The sequence below is a fragment of the Doryrhamphus excisus genome, linkage group LG3 (genome assembly GCF_037039965.1).
Source record: "Doryrhamphus excisus strain RoL-2023G ecotype Guam linkage group LG3, RoL_Dexc_Guam_v1.1, whole genome shotgun sequence".
NCBI classification, from domain to species: Eukaryota; Metazoa; Chordata; class Actinopteri; order Syngnathiformes; family Syngnathidae; genus Doryrhamphus; species Doryrhamphus excisus.
This window is the reverse complement of record NC_136359.1, coordinates 2324988-2344520: the sequence shown is the minus strand read 5'-3', so window position 1 is coordinate 2344520 and position 19533 is coordinate 2324988. Positions and strand designations below refer to the sequence as shown.

The 19533-nt window shown below is 37.6% G+C and overlaps 2 protein-coding genes across 2 annotated transcripts in view; one reads left to right on the top strand and one right to left on the bottom strand.

Moving 5' to 3' along the window:
- Nucleotides 1-395: 395 nt before the first annotated feature.
- LOC144898228 (uncharacterized) lies at nt 396-5444 on the bottom strand. The gene is made up of 3 exons (XM_078789288.1): nt 4872-5444; nt 2593-2649; nt 396-1276 (listed from the first exon to the last, which is right to left on the bottom strand). Exons 1-3 carry the CDS (start codon nt 5414-5416, stop codon nt 649-651), a joined length of 1230 nt encoding a protein of 409 aa, XP_078645414.1. The 5' UTR covers nt 5417-5444; the 3' UTR covers nt 396-648.
- Nucleotides 5445-7692: 2248 nt separating this feature from the next.
- The window catches only part of aacs (acetoacetyl-CoA synthetase), a 28502-nt gene continuing 16661 nt past the window's right edge, over nt 7693-19533 (top strand). The window contains exons 1-10 of the mRNA XM_058071335.2: nt 7693-7979; nt 9155-9258; nt 10417-10537; nt 12163-12276; nt 13605-13702; nt 14615-14729; nt 15040-15121; nt 15212-15365; nt 18433-18513; nt 18642-18766. Of these exons, the coding sequence (XP_057927318.2) occupies nt 7841-7979; nt 9155-9258; nt 10417-10537; nt 12163-12276; nt 13605-13702; nt 14615-14729; nt 15040-15121; nt 15212-15365; nt 18433-18513; nt 18642-18766 (1133 nt within the window). The 5' untranslated portion in view covers nt 7693-7840. The remainder of the gene's footprint in view (nt 7980-9154; nt 9259-10416; nt 10538-12162; nt 12277-13604; nt 13703-14614; nt 14730-15039; nt 15122-15211; nt 15366-18432; nt 18514-18641; nt 18767-19533) is intronic.

The following is a 19533-nucleotide window of genomic DNA, read 5'->3' as shown; positions in this document are numbered from 1 at the left end:
TGAACAAATATTCTTCCTACTCCTTTTGGACATGTGGAACTGGGAACTGATTATGGGATGCACTCAATTGTAATGTGGTGCATGTTCAAATGAAAATAAAACCATTACCATTACCATAAAGGTGACTATAGGGGTGTTATTTTAAGTCTACAGGGCTCTAATATTTAAAGCCATATTAAGAAAGTCATAATCAGGTTTTATTTTCTCTTATTATGGCTACTATATAAGGTAAAAGGAGTATAATGGTGACTATAGGGTGTTATAACATGTGTACGGGTTTTCTATGTCCTTTAAGTTGTCGGTTATTATGTGTACTATATTATGTAACAAGAGTATAAATGTGATTTCATGTCTAGAGAGCTCAATCATGTAAAAAAAAATATCTAGAATGTCATAAACAGGTTTTTATGCTTTGTATTGAATCCTACTTTGTGGAAATTGACATATTGAGGTCGGGTCTAAAAATCCAAAGCCCAAAAGAAGAACCAAAAAAGCAAAAGAGTGGCCCTCTGCCACTGTGAAATTTCATTCTCATATTTAATCTTTTCTTGTACAGCGTGAGCGCCCTAAATGGTAATTCAGGACTACGGCCCAACTACCTCAGCACGGGTCGGGAACCATTGACTAGGAAGTGGATATGTGGCACATCTAATATTTCTTCACGCAGTTGAAGCGGTCCGTAATCGGAATGTTACAAACAAAAGCACGGAGCAGTCCCTGGATCCTCTTCTGTGAATCAACCAAGTTGGCCGTCCCATCTTTTATGCTGTCTAACTTCCCAGTCGCTGTCTGTAGTCGCGTTGCCAACGACACGCAGGACTTGACGTTGACATCAATCTGCCGCTGCAGACTCGTTACGTCCACGCAACAGCTTTGCAGGGAGCTCATTTGATTCCTCATTTTGTCATACTGAACCTTCAGCTCATTGTGCTGAGGCTTCAGGCCGTTGATGCTGGTGCTCATCTCTTGCTGGTCCTCCACCAGTTGGTCCACGTTTTTCTGTTTGGACGTCCCCAGCGCTCGATGCTTCTTCATCAGGTCGTCGTGCTGCGTCAGAAGGGTGTTCAGACGCCGCCGGTCTTCTGTGGAGTTCATGTTACCCTTGATCTGTTCTAACTTGGAGTTCAACACGAAAAAGCCGGCCGCGACGCAGCCGTATAAAATTAAGAATCCCGTCAAACAACAAACGACTCGACACACGGCCGCTAGCCACGATGAGGTGTTCTGTGTGGATGGATGAGCGTCTTCTTTCGCTGCAGGATTCTCCGGTAATAAACTGACAGAGGGAGAGAAAACAAACAAGTTTTTAATTTCACTTATAGGTCATAGGTCATATCCACAGACTTTAGTTTGAACACACAGTCTTTTGTTTTGTGGAAAAAAAAGTCCTGCAGCTATGAACCTCAACAATTTCCAGCAGGACGATGCTTTGACAAGTTGTGATGTTGTCTACCTGCAAATTGTGTTAAGTAACAGTACTGTGCACTGAAGGGATTACTGTCTAGCGGGCCATGGTCCAAGTCTGGACCCAGGCACCGTCCGATACAGACTTGGACCTATAGTCATGAAATTCTACACCGCTTGTCCTCATCAGGGGCGTACACCCTGGACTGGTCGCCAGCCAATCACAGGGAAGAAATCTGTGCATTCCAGCTGCTAAACATATACAGAGACAGACAAAAGAAGGGAGAAGGGAAGCGAGTGAATTGGTAAGATCACGTGAAGATCAAAACCAGTGAGACATACTGGTAAAGTGGACAGCGAGACAAGTGAGAGTCGTGAGAAAAGAAGAGAAGTCACTGGCAAGTTGTAAAAAAAGCGTGAAACCAGTGAGATATATGGATAAAGTGGACAGCGAGACGTGAGAGTCGTGAGGAAAGAGACGTGAGTGGCATGGAAGCTCAAGTGAGATCCAGGGAAAAACAAGCCAAGTCAGTGAACTATACGGATAAAGTGGACAGCGAGACGTGAGAGTCGTAAGAAAAGAGACGTGAGTGGCATGGAAGCTCAAGTGAGATCCAGGGAAAAACAAGCCAAGTCAGTGAACTATACGTATAAAGTGGACAGCGAGACAAGTGAAAATCACATGGAAGTGAGAGACACAGGAACAAAAAGAGCACAAACAATGAATTATGGATAAAGTGGACAGCGAGAAGTGAGAATCAGAAGAAAAGAGAAGTGCTCTGGAAGCTCAAGTGAGATCTAGGGAACGACAAGCAAAATCAGTGAGCTATACGGATAAAGTGGACAGCGAGACAAATGAGTCCCGAGGCACAAAAAGAGCACAAACAATGAATTATAAGGATAAAGTGGACAGCGAAACAAGTGAGCGTTATGATGAATGAAGACAAGTGACTAGCATGGTAGCTCAAGCTAGAGATACAGAAGCTAAAAGAGTAAAATATATGGATAAAGTGGACAGTGAGAAGTAAGAATCAGAAGAAAAACCCAATGCAAAAAGAGGGAAGCTGACGTCATTGCAGCGCAGCAACGAATGCAGCTGCTGCTAATAATATGCTATTTGGGCACCCCTGCACTCAGCTGTTACGCTGAAAATATGAAAAGTTGAAAAGTTATCATAATTTGTCTCACCTAATTTCAATGCTGTCAGCACCGACAGGTTGGTCTTCCTCACTCGCCATCAAACTCCTGGGAATTACATATTCATATTCAAAACATATTCATATTCATGCAATAATTTACTCGATGCTACTAACATGATGTTTTTTGTTAGCCCATGTAAACAAAGTCTCACCTCAGCTGAACTTTTAGCAAAGTAAAGTCAATTTATATTTATTGGAATTGGCTTAACTACAATAAAACACAAGTTACTCTATTGTCATTGTACACATAAGAAATATGCAGTAGATAAATATGACAGTAGATTTGCGTGTTTGTCCCGACGCAATAAAAAATTAGATAAGCACCCGGAGAGCGCAGACCTGCGCCAAGCACCATACATGCTACCATTAGCATACTAAAACCTAGCAAGATAGTGTTACGTGTTTGTATTAGTCTACCTACGAAAACGAATAAAAATACTACAATGCTGTTAGTATGCTAGAAATGTTAACACAATAACATTAGCATGCTAACACCTAGCATAATGCTCAGTGTTTCTCGATGTGTCTACCTATGAAAATGGCTATGAAAACAACAAACAAACATAGCGTCTTTATATATGTCTAGCTATGAAAATGCCGATAAATGCTCCCATATTAATGTTAGCATGCTAGCAATGCTAATGTGCTAACGTCAGCATGCTAACACCAAGCAATCTAAGTCTTCATATAGGTGTCTATCTATGAAAATGGACACACAAATGCCACCATTAATACACTATTATAAGCTAATATTAGCATGCAAACGCCTCACATGACAATGCTAAATGTTTATATATATGTGTCGACCCAAGAAAATAGCGAAAAATGTTAGTATGCTAACATAGCTAACATACTAACACTAGCATGCTAACACCCAGCATGGTAGGTACATGTCACGAATTTTGACTTTGCACTGTCCCACATTCCAAAAACATGCTAGGTTAATTAGCGACTCCAACTTGTCCATAGGTATGAATGTGAGTGTGAATGGTTGTTTGTCTATATGTGCCCTGTGATTGGCTGGCCACCAGTCCAGGGTGTACCCCGTTTTGGATCGTCGCAAGAATTTAACCATTTCTTTGACCAGTTCTGACAATTCCTGAAAATGTAATCTCAATCCGTTCGGAAATTTTGAAGTTGTTTTGAACACAGACAAACAGATAAAAAAAAGAAAAAACATAACAAAAACAATGTATAGCCTTCGCACATTTAGTAGAGATGGGATTTTTGGCTCTTTGAGGGGAGCCGGATCTTGATGAGCCGTTCCTTTCAAAGACCCGTTCATAAAACTGGCTCATTTGGCACATTTTTATATTTATAAAGTTTTAAGATGCCAGTCTGGCCTTAACTCGTTTTATCTTGGAAATAATCACTGGGAGGAATTAATTTAGATACCCCCCCAATATGGAACGGTTCCCAGCTACGACTCGGTTACTATTGTTCATGTTAATGAACCATTCAAAAGAACCGGTTCGTTCGTGAACGTCACAACACTAACATTTAGTATTGTTTTCAACTGGTTTAGTGATTCAGTATAGCCTAGCATGCAGCTACATTATTCTCTGCCTGGGAACGGCAATCCTTATATTGAACACTTGAACACACGAGGCAGCTAATAATGCAACATAATTGGATTAACCTGTCGCGCCGACAAAGCCCTCTAAAAAAACCCTCGAAAGGACGCCAACAATGATGCGTTTACATGAAGTGATCCGCGACGGATCGGGTAACAAGCCCACTCCAAAGCAACGGTTAGACTGGTTAGCTCATATTTACGTTTTTTTTTTGTACACAACAAAATGTATCACACACAATATCACAGTGATTTGTTGCCCGTCTGGAGAGTAGTTAGCGGCTCTGGCATAGTTAGCAAACAGAGATGCACACTTTTTACGCTAGTGTTGACGGATGTAGCATGCTAAGCTAAGGGCTTTGTGAAAAACGGCCAAAATACAAAGTCGTTAATGTGCCGGTTACTGCATGGCCACGCCATGTTTATAAAAGGACAAAACATTTTTGGAGGTTTTATATTCGAAATTTTTGTTAGCTGCTTCATGCTAGCTGTTATTCCTTCTTTAGGACACACAGAAACGGGAACGACGTGTGTTTATGTTTCACATAAGGATTGTAGCGGATGGGCCGATTTCCGAAAGAAAACAATGTTTCTGCTTCTTTTAGGTCGGAAAACATTGTTCCTGGGATTGTCTACGAATCTTAGCCATTCCCGAACGGAAGATGGTCATTTACTGACCGAGTTCAACAACTTGCCTTAGGTTGTTCAACATGATGGGCGGTTGATCCTGCTCAATGCTGGACGGGTCTGCATTTCCGTACTTGTCCTCGAGGGCTCGGAATATTTCCTCGGTAGAGCCGTAGGACTTTAATCCAAGATCGTTTACAATTGTATTGTCTATGCAGGCTATTAACTGAGTTTTCAAGACTTTATCCGATTTGTGTGAGTTTGTTTGCTTTTGTCCGGAAATCCAATCTTCCTTCCATTTGTAGAAGTTTCCACTGTTTCCAATCCCGAATTTGGTAGTTGTTTTAACCATCGGGAATTGGGATTTCTTATGCTTCAGGTCACTTTTAGTCTCTTGGATGGTTTCCACCCTTGCTTTTAGTTCCTTCATCTCATCCTTTGGTACCCATGTTTCCCACTCAGAGATAGCTTGTGTTGCTTCAGCTACGTGTTTTTCCAGGTCGTCCAGCTGTGAGTCGTAGTCATCATGATTGACGTCAGCAGGAGATAACCGTTTAACTGCGTCACATTTCCTTTCGGCCCTTCTAATTACAGTCACTAGGCTGTTCTTCATGTATCTCTTCAAACTGGCCCGAACGAGATCCTCGGTGTTCTCCAGCTTGACTTTGACTTTCCCGACATCATCTTCCAATCGCTCGATCCGCGCCGTGTTGTCCTTTTCTTCAGCAGATTCGTGGTCAATGAGTTCTTTACTTCTGTCGCTTACCATACAAAAGTATCGGAAGAGTGTCGCGAATTCCTCTCGGAGCTCATCCTCCGTCATCATGTCCGCCATCGCGTGAATGACATTGAATTTCTTTGTGAAGCAACCTTTCGAAGCGGCTTGTTTCCTTTTGAGAATAGTGAGGTCTGGTACTTGATCCTCCATTTTGATAAGGTCTCAGCTGGGTCAGCAGTCAACATTGAAGGAATACCTTTTCCGTGGTTATCGACTGTTTCCATCTAACTGTTCCGTTGGTGATCAAGTTGGTTTGGACTTGGGCCAGCCTGCACTTGAAAAGGCTGAGATTGTCGAACTCAACTAAACTCCAGAATCCTTTCTTGAGTTTTATTTCACACTTCAACTGGTTAGGTTGATAACCTTTGGATCAAAGAGGAATAGCATGAAAATGACTACTCGGACTAAACACATTTGCATCTTGGAAGCAACAACAGTTACATACCGATGGTCTCGTCTGTGTTTCCGCATTACAAAAACAACCTACCATTATGTAATGCATGACATCATATCTTGCATCATATTCATATCAGGGATTTGATATGATGCACTTTTAGCATCATAACCATCATAAGAATTGTCATACTCCTTGATGAACACACCAGTTCCATACAGTCATGTGACAGAACACCCCCATTATTTTATTTTCTCCTCAATTCTCCTTGAGGATTCTTTGGTTGACAGAAGATGTCATGCTTTTATTTATCACAGTAAGTCTTCCAGGTCCTGAAGCAACAACACACCCCCAAATCATTGCACCACCACCACCATATTCTACCGTATGAAATTCAACTTTTACTTTTACACCACATTTAATGGGATAAAAATAAAAATAAAAATAAAAATAAAAATAAAAATAAAAATAAAAATAAAAATAAAAATAAAAATAAAAATAAAAATAAAAATAAAAATAAAAATAAAAATAAAAATAAAAATAAAAATAAAAATAAAAATAAAAATAAAAATAAAAATGTGTCAGGTACTGTTCAGAATAAATATAAATATATGTACATAAAAACAATAACCTATACAGTAAACAAAATGTACAATTGCACATATTGTACATGAATTACAATAACAATACAAAATATGACTTATTTTACTTGATTCTATTAAAATTACAGTTGTTTTTTCCATTTCTGCTGTATTTTTTTTACTTTAAATTCCCCTCTTGTAATTAACTTGTAAATTAATCTTGTAACTTAAACACGCCTCTTTCTTTAATCATTCAAATATTACATATTTTTTCCCTCAGACAACTTTTTTCTATTAATATTTTGACTTTATCGCTGTAAAAGCTTAGTTATTTTGCGAAATTATATTTTTAGAATGTGCCTCATGCCAAAACAAATACAGCCGTGTGCCGCAAATGGCCCCCGGACACCATGTGTGAAGGAAATTTATTTGATGTTGATGATGACTATTAATTTTATTGGGAATGAGAAGATGGTGCCAAGATTTGCCATGCTAGTTTTGATAGCAAGATTTCAAACAAATAACACTGTGGATTTACTGTATGTATCTTGGGTAAAGTAATGTAAGTGAAGAAACCAAACAAAAACTTCCATGAAATCAAACCGAATGGTTGAATTGCAAACGTTGCTGATTATTTTTAATTTAAAAGCTATTCTCATCGCCTTGTCACTGACTGCAACACACAGCAGACCACAATGAGGCGGGCTCCTCTATCGACTTCCTGATAGGGCACACCCCTGAAACGTGACTCGATTCTCCCTCTCTGATTGGCTAATGGCCCCGAAATGGAGTGGCTCACTTGGTTCCTCCCCTAGATGAAGCCATCTGTCGGCTGATGTGGAACCAGTCAGCCAAGGGCCAATCAGAGTCTAGCTCTTAGCCCGGCAACGTTTACATTGGGGAGACGTTCAAGACCACCGTGGTGGTTGTGTTCAAGAATGATATCTAAACACTGCCACGCAGTCTTTTTCTCGACAATTACTAGTATTACACACTTTAAATATAATATATAATACACAAAAAAATGAATTGGGGATAACAATTGAAGTTTTGTGGAGTTATTTTTGGCACGTAGCACGGTAGGTGAAAAACACTTCTGCTCTTGAACGCTCCCTTGCGTCATCATGCCGTCTCCCTGCCTAGCGAGTTTTCCTTGACAGCGGGGTTCAGTCGGCTCCCAGTCAGGCTCTGCTAGCTGTCACCTCACAGTCAGCGCCGTCCAGCTTAGCGTTTTAGCTTCTTAGCCATTAGCAGCAGCCCGACAGCGACTGAAGGGAGGCAGACATGTCCAAAGAAACGGAAGGGAAGAGCGACAAAATAATGGACATGGAGAACAAGGTGCTGTGGTACCCGGACTCCAAGAGGGACACGCAGATGGACACGTTCAGGACGCGGGTCAACAAGGAACATGGACTCGATCTGGGTCAGTCAATGCATGTCTATTTATCATTGCAGCTGCAAGGACGTTGCTCTTACTGTGCATGGATGCCGAAGAGGCATAAGCAGGTTAACCTGTAGAGCTGCTTCCATGCTGGATTACTTGCAGCACCGGAAGTAAAGAATGCAGAGCTGCCAAATGATGACAGTGTTTATTTTGCACCGAACATGTTGGCTTTTGGTAATGCTAATCATAGTTGACTTCATGACTGACCAACATGCGGAAGCGTGCACGTGCATCACATGTTTATATTTACATAATCCACCATGCCTGAAAAGGAGTAGGAAGAAGCAGCTCTTGTTGAATGAATCGTCTGATCGATCGGTTCACTTCCTGTGTTTGACGTTATTCGAATAACATGTGAACTATTCATCATTATTAATTTAGCAATACTACATTGCAATACTACATTAATAAATGATAACTCTGTTTTCATTCAAAAATAATAAATTAAACAATTCATAATAATGATATCAGACACTGGTATGCATTTAAACCTGGGGTCTCAAACTCAATTTACTTGGGGGCCACTGGAGCTCGGGTCTGGGTGAGACTGGGCCGCATCAAGAATAGATGAACAATACAATGAACAAATCAAGAATAAAGAAAATCCATCAATCAGTAATAAAAAACAATATAATAATAATAATAAAACGGTAAATAATAAAAAGTTAAGAAACCAAATATAGTTGGTGGCGACCTAAACGGTAGCCTTCAAGTTATTTCCTTTAAACTTAAATAGCCAAAAACTTACCACTTCCACACGGATAGGGAGGATAACTATTAACAGTTATTTAACCTTTAACATGAACATGAATCAAACGTAATAATTTTTTCTGGGTACATGATACCATACAGCATCCATATCAAACTTGCGCGGGGCCGCACTGACATTAAACTTTCATATCAAGGCGGGGGCCTCAAACTAGTGTCCTGCGGGCCACATTTGGCGTGTTTGAGACCCCTGATTTAAACAATACTAAATGAACAAATTCAGGATAAATGATATCAGGCACTGTTTCCTGTTAAAAACACAAAAAGCACCTCTTTACGTCCACCAGGTCTCTTACAGGCTCCGCCCCCTCCACCGGTACATGCTCCCCACATGTAGCATTAGCATGACCATGACCATAACCGCAGTTGATGTCTGTGTCCGCCAGCCAACTACAGTGACTTGTACCAATGGTCGGTGGACTGCTACTCGGACTTCTGGGCACACGTGTGGACCTTCTGTGGCGTGGTCAGCTCCAAAACCTACGAAGAGGTATTGCCCATATTTGGATATATTTTTGGCCCATAAAAAAATAATGGAAACAAACATCATCTGTCCCACAGTCAAATTCATATTTATGGTTTTGTACACCAAAATATGCATATTTTTTTAATTATGAAAAACTTTTTTTTCAAAAATATGCTACTTTTGTACTTCCTTTTAAAATGTAGTGATTAGAATAAAAACTTTAAACTAAACCTGACTTCTTACATTTTATTTCTCAGAACCTTTTTCATAACAATATGCACTTTTTTCTTGACAGTGTATACCCAAAAACATATACTTTTTCAAGAATTTCTTTTCCTAAAATCATTTTTTTTCAATAGTTAAAAAAAAAAATTCCCCTCAAAATATGCAATTTTTTGATCAAAATATGCATTTTTTCCCCAAAAATGTGCCAATGTGCCATTTTTCTTGAAAATGTACAACTTTTTCTCAAATACTTTTTCATGACAATGTGTAACGTGTAACAATATGTAATGTGTATGTTTTTTTCTTAAAAGTATAAAATCTATTGGAAATATATAACAAATTAATCTGAGTTTTTAAGAATATTTTAGATTTTTTTTCTTGAAAATGTACAACTTAAAATCTTTTACATGAAATGTATTTTACAAATTTTACCTCTCAAGTTAAATATATTTAGCATTTTTATTTTACATTGACTTCTCAAGAATATTTGTTTCTTGAAAATGTACAACTTAAAAACAATTAAAAGTAAGAAATGTTGAATTTGAAAAAAAAGTATTCCTCAACAATATTTTTTTCTGATTTTTTCTATTCTATTATTTATTTTCATATACAATTACATTTTTTTGAATTCATATTTTAAATCAAAAAAATGTTTGTGATTTTTTTTACAAATTGAACACGCTTAAAATATTTTTATTATATTAATACAATTATTATATTATATTTTATTTATATTTTTAACATGGAATATAGAATAAAAAAAATCTGTAGTACAAAAAAAATGTAGTACAACTTAAAACCTTTTACATTGAAAAAGATATTTTTTTTTTTTATCCGACTTTTCCAACTTTTGTCCAAAGCTAAACATTTTTCACAGGAAACACAATTATTTTGTGGTGAAGAAAATATTAAGTATTTCTCACAAGTTCTTCCATGTGTCTTGCGGCCGTGTTGCAGGTGGTGGACGTTTCCAAGCGGATCTCGGAGGTTCCCGAGTGGTTTAAAGGGGCTCGGCTCAACTATGCAGAGAACCTGCTCAAACACGCCGACCAGGACAAAGTGGCTCTTTATGCTGCAAGTATGTCTACTACAGACCCAACGGGATGGGGTCACTATTGGGATGCGGGGGTACCGAGTGGGGGGTTTATGTCCCGAGACTTCAGCCAATGGCAAAAACACCCTTGATTAATGAACCGCCCACAAAAAGCTTAAACACATTATAATGGGACTCATGACTTCCACCACGTTAGTCCAGCCAAATCCGCACCCGAGTGCATCTTGTTGCTGCCGTGTACGCCACCTTGATTAGATTAGCAATGAATAGGCTCTTCCTTTATTGCTCTAGTTGGGTGTGTGTGTGTGTGTGTAGAGTGTGTATGTGTGTGTGTGTGTGTACACTATGTGTTTTATGTGTGTGCGCTTGGCTAAAGATAGCTCATGCAGCTGTAGCGTCATTATGGAAAAGTCCATTGGCTGCAGTGTCTCTGCTTCTAAGTACAAGCTAGATGCCCGGTGTCCAAAGGGCGGCCCTGGGGCCCATTTGTGGCACTTTTACGTTCTAAAAATTTTAGGAATGTTAGATAATTAATGGTACCGATAATATCCTGATCTCAGCATAAAATGTGATATCAGTCCACATCGGTATCTGAATTTTTTCCCGATCATGAAAAAAAAATGTGTTCATTCCACCATATGTCATGATAAACATATCTGGATCGGTTGATATCGGTATCGGAAATCGAGAGTTGGGCAATATTGGCATATTGGTTTTGCCAAAAAAAGCCAATATCGGACATCCCTAAAAAATATAATTTATTTTAATTTTCTAATTTAAAAATGGAAATGAGAAATTTTGCAACGTTTAATGTTTTTTAACCCTCTTGATATTCTGAAAAACAAACAAAACAACAAATAAATGTGGTAATTTTTGGAAAATAAAAAGTAGGAAATAAAATTACAGGAAAAAGTAGGTTTTGATAATGAGAAAAAAGTTTCGTTTTTTTGTATTATGAGGAAAAAATCTGTCACTTTAGTAGCCTATGCTAGCGTAGTAGCCTATGCTACTAAACTATAACTTTATAGTTTTTATAAGTTTTCCCCCGTCCTAATTCAATCACTATTATATTTGGTTGTCTGTTTCTCATAATATTACAGCATTAAAAAAAAAAAAAAATTTGGTTTAATATTTCAATTCATAATATTCCGAGTTTATTTATTTTTTTTTACAAAAAATTTACTTTTTTAATGCTAGAATATTCCTTTTTTCTCTTAATATATTTACTTTATTCTCGTAAAATTACAGCAGTTTTTTTTTATTTCTGCTATGTTTTGTTTTTTTTCTATATTGAGTTGTAATTTTCTAAAAATTACAACCGTATTTGTATTTTGTATGAAATAACCCACTTTTTAAAAAATATATTTTAATAGTTCAGTGGCATAGCCTACTATGCTAGCATAGGCTCCTAATGTGATGATATTTCCTTATAAGATGAGGGGAAAGTTATAATTTTAAAAATATGATTGAAATATGATTGGAAAATAAAATTTACAAGAAAGAAGAAAAAATACTGTAAAGAGTGAAGTTGATATTAATAATATGCTTTTTCACATGAAACAATATTAGCATATCCTATGTGTTGCTTCACCAAATACCCTGTAAGTATTATTTATGTTATTTATGTAAGTTTTGTCTGTTTCTGTCAGCCGAGGCCAACGAGGAGATTGTGAAGGTGACCTTCAGGGAGCTGAGGCGTGACGTGGCGGTGTTTGCCGCGGCCATGAGGAAGATGGGTGTCCGGACTGGAGACCGAGTCGTCGGTGAGCCTCATTTGCTCCTCTTTTAAAAAAGCCAACTGTAGACGGCGGTCATTAGCGTTTGAAGCTTTATCTGACTGTCATGGCAACCGAGAAGAAGAAGAAGAAGAATAGGAAGCAAAAGGCGTGAATGTTTGTGCAGGGCGGTGCAGCAAAGCGTGTTCTCCTGCAAGGTTTGTGTACATACGTTCACTCTGCACACGTCGACCCGTTACCATCCGGGTCCCAAAGCTGCGCATCCGCAAACGTTGTTGAGATGACCCTGCAGTCTCAGAAACGCTGCAAGACTAAACGCAAGTTAGCCAGACTTGAAAATGTACAAAAAAATTAAAATCTTGAGGTGGTGCCGTCCTTATGTTGATGGCTAGCGGCTAGTAGCGCATCTGACTACAGATCAGATGTTTTTATGTTCGAATCCTGGCTAACTCCACATACTTTTTCAATTAACCTAAGACCGAAATAGAAGTTGTGCTCGCAGATAAATATAAAGCGACTGGGATAAACAATCAGCACCTCCGCGCCCGTGTTTATCGTTATTGTTATCGCCCGGCAAAGCGAACAGATCCATCTCCAGATTGACGATGAAATCCTGCCCCAAGTCGAGTTCTATCAGTACACAAGTACCTTAGGATCCTGTTCACGCGGGCGGGAAGGATGGAACGCAAGATCGATTTATTTTATTTTATTTTATTTTATTTTATTTTATTTTATTTTATTTTATTTTATTTTATTTTATTTTATTTTATTTTATTTTATTTTATTTTATTTTATTTTATTTTATTTTATTTTATTTTATTTTATTTTATTTTATTTTATACCGCTTATCCTCATGAGGGTCACAAGGGGGGATGCTGGAGCCTATCCCTTGGGGTCTTGGGGTACACCCTGGACTGGTGGCCAGCCAATCACAGGGCACATATAGACAAACAACCATTCACACTCACATTCATACCTATGGACAATTTGGAGTCGCCAATTAACCTAGCATGTTTTTGGAATGTGGGAGGAAACCAGAGTATCTGGAGAAAACCCACGCATGCACGGGGAGAACATGCAAACTCCACACAGAGATGGCAGAGGGTGGAATTGAACCCTGGTCTCCTAGCTGTGAGGTCTGCGCGCTGCCACTGATACCACTTCCTACGTATCTGGTAAACCAGGTGCGTTATAATCTTCTCAAAAGTGAGGGCGAACAGGTAGCGTCATATCTAGTATTTGTGGCGGTCCAAATTTATCTGTGGCATTCTGCATGGATTCCTGTACTGTAGCAACATTATTAGTTCCTGTATGTCAAGTCAAAGCCTCTCCACCCTCTCTGTCGCACCGTGTAGGTTACCTGCCCAACGGCGTCCATGCAGTGGAGGCCATGTTGGCGGCAGCCAGCATCGGAGCCATTTGGAGCTCCACCTCTGTCGACTTTGGCGTCAACGTAAGGAGAAATCTTGCTTGTTTCATGTATGACAATTTTATTAAAATCTGTGGGGAAATATGCATGTCTTATACAGTATAACAAGGCAGCTTTACATTGGTGTTTTAGCACCTCTTGTGGACAGTAGTGGTATTACACATGCACTGTAGCAGTTCTACAGGATTCTGATTAGGATTTTTATTTTATTTTATATTACTTGTTCCACTCTCAGATATCTCTGTGGGGAATTTGCATGTTCTCCTCGTGTATGTGTGGGTTTTTTACGGGTACTCCAGTTTCCTCCCACATTCCAAAAACATGCTAGGTTAATTAGCCACTCCAAATTGTCCATAGGTATGAATGTTTTATTTTTCGTGACATTTAGTCATATTATAGTATTAAAGTTGCAACTTTTTTCTGATTAGAATTACTTATTTTCTTAATATTTTGAAAACAAAAATATTTTGTTTTCTTGTTAAACACCAATTTTCAACTTGAATCTTGTAGAATTTTTTCTCCTAATATTGCGATTTTATTATTATTCCCATATTATTATTATTATTTTATTCCCACAATATTTGACTTTTTTTTAATAATCATATAAAATATATATAAAAATAAATATATAAATATATAATAATATATAATAATTTCCCAAACCTAATTTTTCCAAAAATAAATTAACTTTCCTTATTACGTTTCTTATAATACTGCAAGTGAATGTGAGTGTGAATGGTTGTTTGTCTATATGTGTCCTGTGATTGACTGGCAAAAAGTTCAGAGTGTACCCCGCCTCTCGCCCAAAGACAGCTGGGATAGGCTCCAGCACCCCTGTGACCCTCGTGAGGAAAAGCGGTAGAAAATGAATGAATGAATATTACTTGTACGCATTCATTGGTTGCCTTCCTTGAGTGAATATTTCTCTTTTCTCAGGGCGTTCTTGACAGGTTCTCTCAAATCCAGCCCAAGCTCATCTTCTCTGTGGCCGCCGTGGTGTACAACGGCAAAACTCACGACCACATGGAGAAGCTGACGAGCGTCGTCAAAGGTCGGCACTCGATTTTTTGCTTACTTGATCCTTCAGTTGGGAGACACATTACAGCTTCCAAACATTTTGCCTATAGAAATGTGCTAAATAGTCTGTTCCAGGGTCAAACTGTGGCCATAATAACACTTTTCACAAGTGTACAGGTAAAAAAAAAGTCTGTTAACTTTGCGAGTAGTTACCGGGAAGAACACTAGAAGTGTGAATGTTGGAGGACATAACGCTTCTATTCCTCTGGGTTCGCCTGATGCCTTTTCGGAATAGTGTTCGGAAAGCGGCAAAGTGCAAGTGCCTGCGTCTCTTCTCCCTGTAGGTCTTCCTGACCTGCAGAAAGTGGTGGTGATTCCCTACGCTCGCGCCAAACACGACATCGACCTCTCCAAGATCCCCAACAGGTGTGAGCACACGAGCGCACGTCCTCTTTGAGTCTCTTTTTAATGTATCCCCCCCTCACCCCCATCCCACCCTCCCCCCCCAAAAAACAGCGTGTTTATAGACGACTTCCTGGTGTCTGGACGTGGGGAGGGGGACCAACTCCCCCAGCTGGAGTTTGAGCAGCTTCCTTTCAGTCATCCTCTCTTCATCATGTACTCTTCTGGAACCACAGGAGCACCCAAATGTATGGTCCACTCGGCTGGGGTGAGAATACTTGCTGACCACAGTGGGCATACGTGCCAGTATCCTATTCCAGGGGCCCACAGGGCCCACTCAGGACCCACTTGGAAATCTAAAAAATGTCTGCGGCCCACCTTTGTCCTATAAACAGTACATAGACGAAATGCTGCCTTCTCAGAGCCCTTAATAATAAGAATAAGAATTATTATTATTATTATTGGGAGTAATAATAATAATAATAATAATTATTATAATTTAAAAAAAATAATAATAATGATATTATTATTATATAATTTTATAATATTTATGTATTATATATATCATAATTTATAATATATAATATTTATAATAATAATTATTATTATTATCATTATTAAGATTCAGGGTTAAAATGAAAGCAGGGGATAAAGGAAGCTATGATATTATTATTATTATTGTTACTAATATATATAATATTAATAATTAATAATTATTATAATTAATCATTGTATTATTATTATTAGTGTAAATATTTTACAATAAAAATAATATTTGCAAAAATGAATCATATATTTAATGATCTCTCATGGCCCACCTGCAGTACCACCACGGCCCACCAGTGGGTCACGGCCCACACTTTGGGAATCACTGTCCTATTTTATACACCTTGAATTTGAGGGGATTATTGAATTTCAAAATAATAATTCAAAACAAAATGATTTATTTTTATGGCAGCGCAAATATCTAAACATGCCACAACATTAACAACACAAAAAGGGGTTGTTTTTATCAAAATATAATATCCACCACACGGTGGCAGCAGAGCTCTATAAACAGACTACAGTTTGTTTTGTTTTTTTTTTGCCACCTGACAGAAGGTCATGTGAATGGCGTGTTTGGGTGTCATGAAAGAGTAACTTAAAAGGCTTCATTGTCATTAAACAGCCATTTATTTTATTTATTTTATTTATCTCTCACACGTGCAAATATTACTTTAATTAATTTACAAATTAAATTAATATATAAATTAAATTAAATTTAATATATAAACTAATTAAATATATATATTAATTTAATATATAAATTAATTAATAATTTAATATATTTTTTAATGTTTTACTTTAATAATTTTTAATGTTTGACTTTAATTTATTAATTACTCTTATTATTTTTCAGATCCTCATTAGGCCTTTTCCCCACTTAACTCCTCCGCACTGACTTGCCATTTCCCTCTCATTCTTTAGCAATTTCTTCCCTGCCCCCGTCTTTCTCCCCGTGCGGCCGATAATTGGACAGTAACGCTTTGGTGAAAACATTCTTCGCCGCCCTGGTTGGCGGTCCTCTCCGACTCACCAATTAGCCGTGGCGCTTTGGCCTGTTTTCTGCTTTGTCACGCCTCTTAACATAATAGCTGTCAGGAACAAGACGGCAGCCGGCACGGGACGGATGTGACAGGCGCCAAACATGAAACGCTCGCACGACATCGCCGCCGATGACACCCGGCAGTGACGGGTTCCGACTGCAGGAGAAGTCGCACTTGACACATTTTTGCCGGCCTGTTCATATGTCTGCGTGCTTGGGGTGAAGGGTTTTAGTGCTACGTGATTAATAGCAAATAGCAGAGCAGTGAGCGTGGTGGAATGTGGATGCAGCGGAATGCAAAATTAGACCGGAGCAGCACGAGTCTGGGATGGAGAAACTCATTCATAAAAATATGTGCTGCTGTTTTGGGTAGCAAAACAAAAAATACATGAAGGATAACACATTTTTGATGTGGGTAAAACATTCGCTCGACCCACACTGCCGATGCGGACCATGGTTAATGATCTATTAGGCCAGTGATTCCCAAAGTGTGGGCCGCGGCCTCCTGGTGGTACAGGTGGGCCATGAGAGGTCATTAAAAATATGATTCATTTTTGCAAATATTATTTGTCTTGTGTGTACACCACAGATTTAAAGTTTGGGCTTCCTTTATTCCCCTGCTTTCATTTCAATCAATAATAATAATTATAATATAATATTATTAAAATAATGGAATATTATTATTAATCAAAATAATATAATATTATTATTCATCATGTGTTATTAATAATAATATAATAATAATACTTTTATTAGTATTATTATTTTAATTATTATATATAGTACTATTATTATTATTTTTTTTATATTATTATTATTATTATTATTATTATTATTATTATTACAGATTTAAAGTTTGGGCTTCCTTTATTCCCCTGCTTTCATTTCAATCAATAATAATAATAATAATATAATATTATTAAAATAATGGAATATTATTATTAATCAAAATAATCTAATATTATTATTCATCATGTGTTATTAATAATAATATAATAATAATAATACTTTTATTAGTATTATTATTTTAATTATTATATATACTACTATTATTTTTTTTTTTATATTATTATTATTATTATTATTATTATTACAGATTAAAAGTTTGGGCTGTATCCCCCTGCTTTCATTTCAATCAATACTACTACTACTACTACTACTACTACACATAATAATAATAATAATAATATTAGTATTATTATTATTGATTGAAATGAAAGCAGGGGGATAAAGGAAGCCCAAACTTTTAATCTGTAATAATAATAATAATAATAATAATAGTACTACTAATATTATTTTTATTAGTATTATTATGTAATAATATTATGTAATTATATAATAATAATAATAATAGTACTACTATTACTACTAATAGTACTACTAATAATATAATAATAATAATAATAATAATATTCTTTTTATTAGTATTATTATGTAATAATATTATGTAATTATATATTATTATTATTATTATACTAATAATAGTACTATTATTATCATTATTTAATAATATTATAATTTAATAATAATAATAATATTATTTTTAAATTGAATTATTATTAAGTTAAGTGCTCTGAGAAGGCAGCGTGTCTATGAACTGTTTATAGGACAAAGGTGGGTCACAGACATTTTGTATATGTTCAAGTGGTCCCCGAGTGGGTAAAGTGTGGGAACCCCTGTCTTAGGCTATGCTAGGCAGAAATGCTGGTGTTTAATGGGACGTCATCTAATGGTATCTTGGTGTGTGCAGGGCACGCTCATCCAGCACCTGAAAGAACACATCCTGCACGGCAACATGACCAGCAGCGACGTCATCATCTACTACACCACAGTAGGTCTGCACGCTGCCTGCCGTGCCTTGCCGTGCCTTGCCAGGACTTGGGGAACCTTCCGGCTTCTCCCTGCTCCCCTGATCTTGATCCCAAGGCTTAGTAAAGCTGATGTGTGTTTGTTCCTCAGACGGGCTGGATGATGTGGAACTGGCTGGTGTCAGCTCTGGCAGTGGGGGCTTCAGTGGTTCTGTATGACGGATCGCCGCTCATGCCCACCCCCAGTGTTCTGTGGAACCTGACCGAGCAGCTGGGGTGAGTTAGCTAACAAATGCTGCTTGTAGCCACCCACAGGGCACATATAGACAAAAGGACAGAAAGGAGCCAATCACAAACTATGAGAAAACTCACAGGGAGATTATCAACTCATTGGAAGTCATGGTTCAATATGAAATTCTGTCATGATTTCATCTTAGATAAAATGCTTAAATCATCACACATCAACTTAACATTCAAACATTCATTAATTCATTTGCTTCCGCTTATCCTCACGAGGGTTGCAGGAGTGCTGGAGCCTATCCCAGCTGTCTTGGGGTGAGAGGCGGGGTACACCCTGGACTGGTGGCCAGCCAATCACAGGGCACATATAGTCAAACAACCATTCACACTCACATTCATACTTATGGACAATTTGGAGTCGCTAATTAACCTAGCGTGTTTTTGGAATGTGGGAGGAAACCGGAGAAAACCGAGTACCGAGTTCCATTCACACAAAAAATATTTATTATTAAATATAAATATAAAAATTATTATTTTTATCATTAATTTATAAATATTATTATATAATTATGTTTTGTGTTTTTTTAAATGTACTTATTTCGATGGATTTAGTGTTATTTATTCAATTTTTATGTACTATTTTTTCAAAATATTTATTTTAATTATATTTAAACTAAATGCATGGAGAGAACATGCAAACTCCACACAGAGATCGCCGAGGGTGGAATCGAACTCGGGTCTTTTAGCTGTGAGTCCCGCGAGTTAACCACTCGACCTAGACAAACTATAACTTAAAATACTTT

Coding starts and splice junctions, on each gene's coding strand:
- LOC144898228 (XM_078789288.1), bottom strand. CDS start 5,416: ATGAAGAACAGCCTAGTGACTGTAATTAGAAGGGCCGAAAGGAAATGT. Junction 2,650..4,871: donor ATCATGTTGAACAACCTAAG/GCAAGTTGTTGA, acceptor TGTAATTCCCAG/GAGTTTGATGGCGAGTGAGG. Junction 1,277..2,592: donor GCTGACAGCATTGAAATTAG/GTGAGACAAATT, acceptor TCCCTCTGTCAG/TTTATTACCGGAGAATCCTG.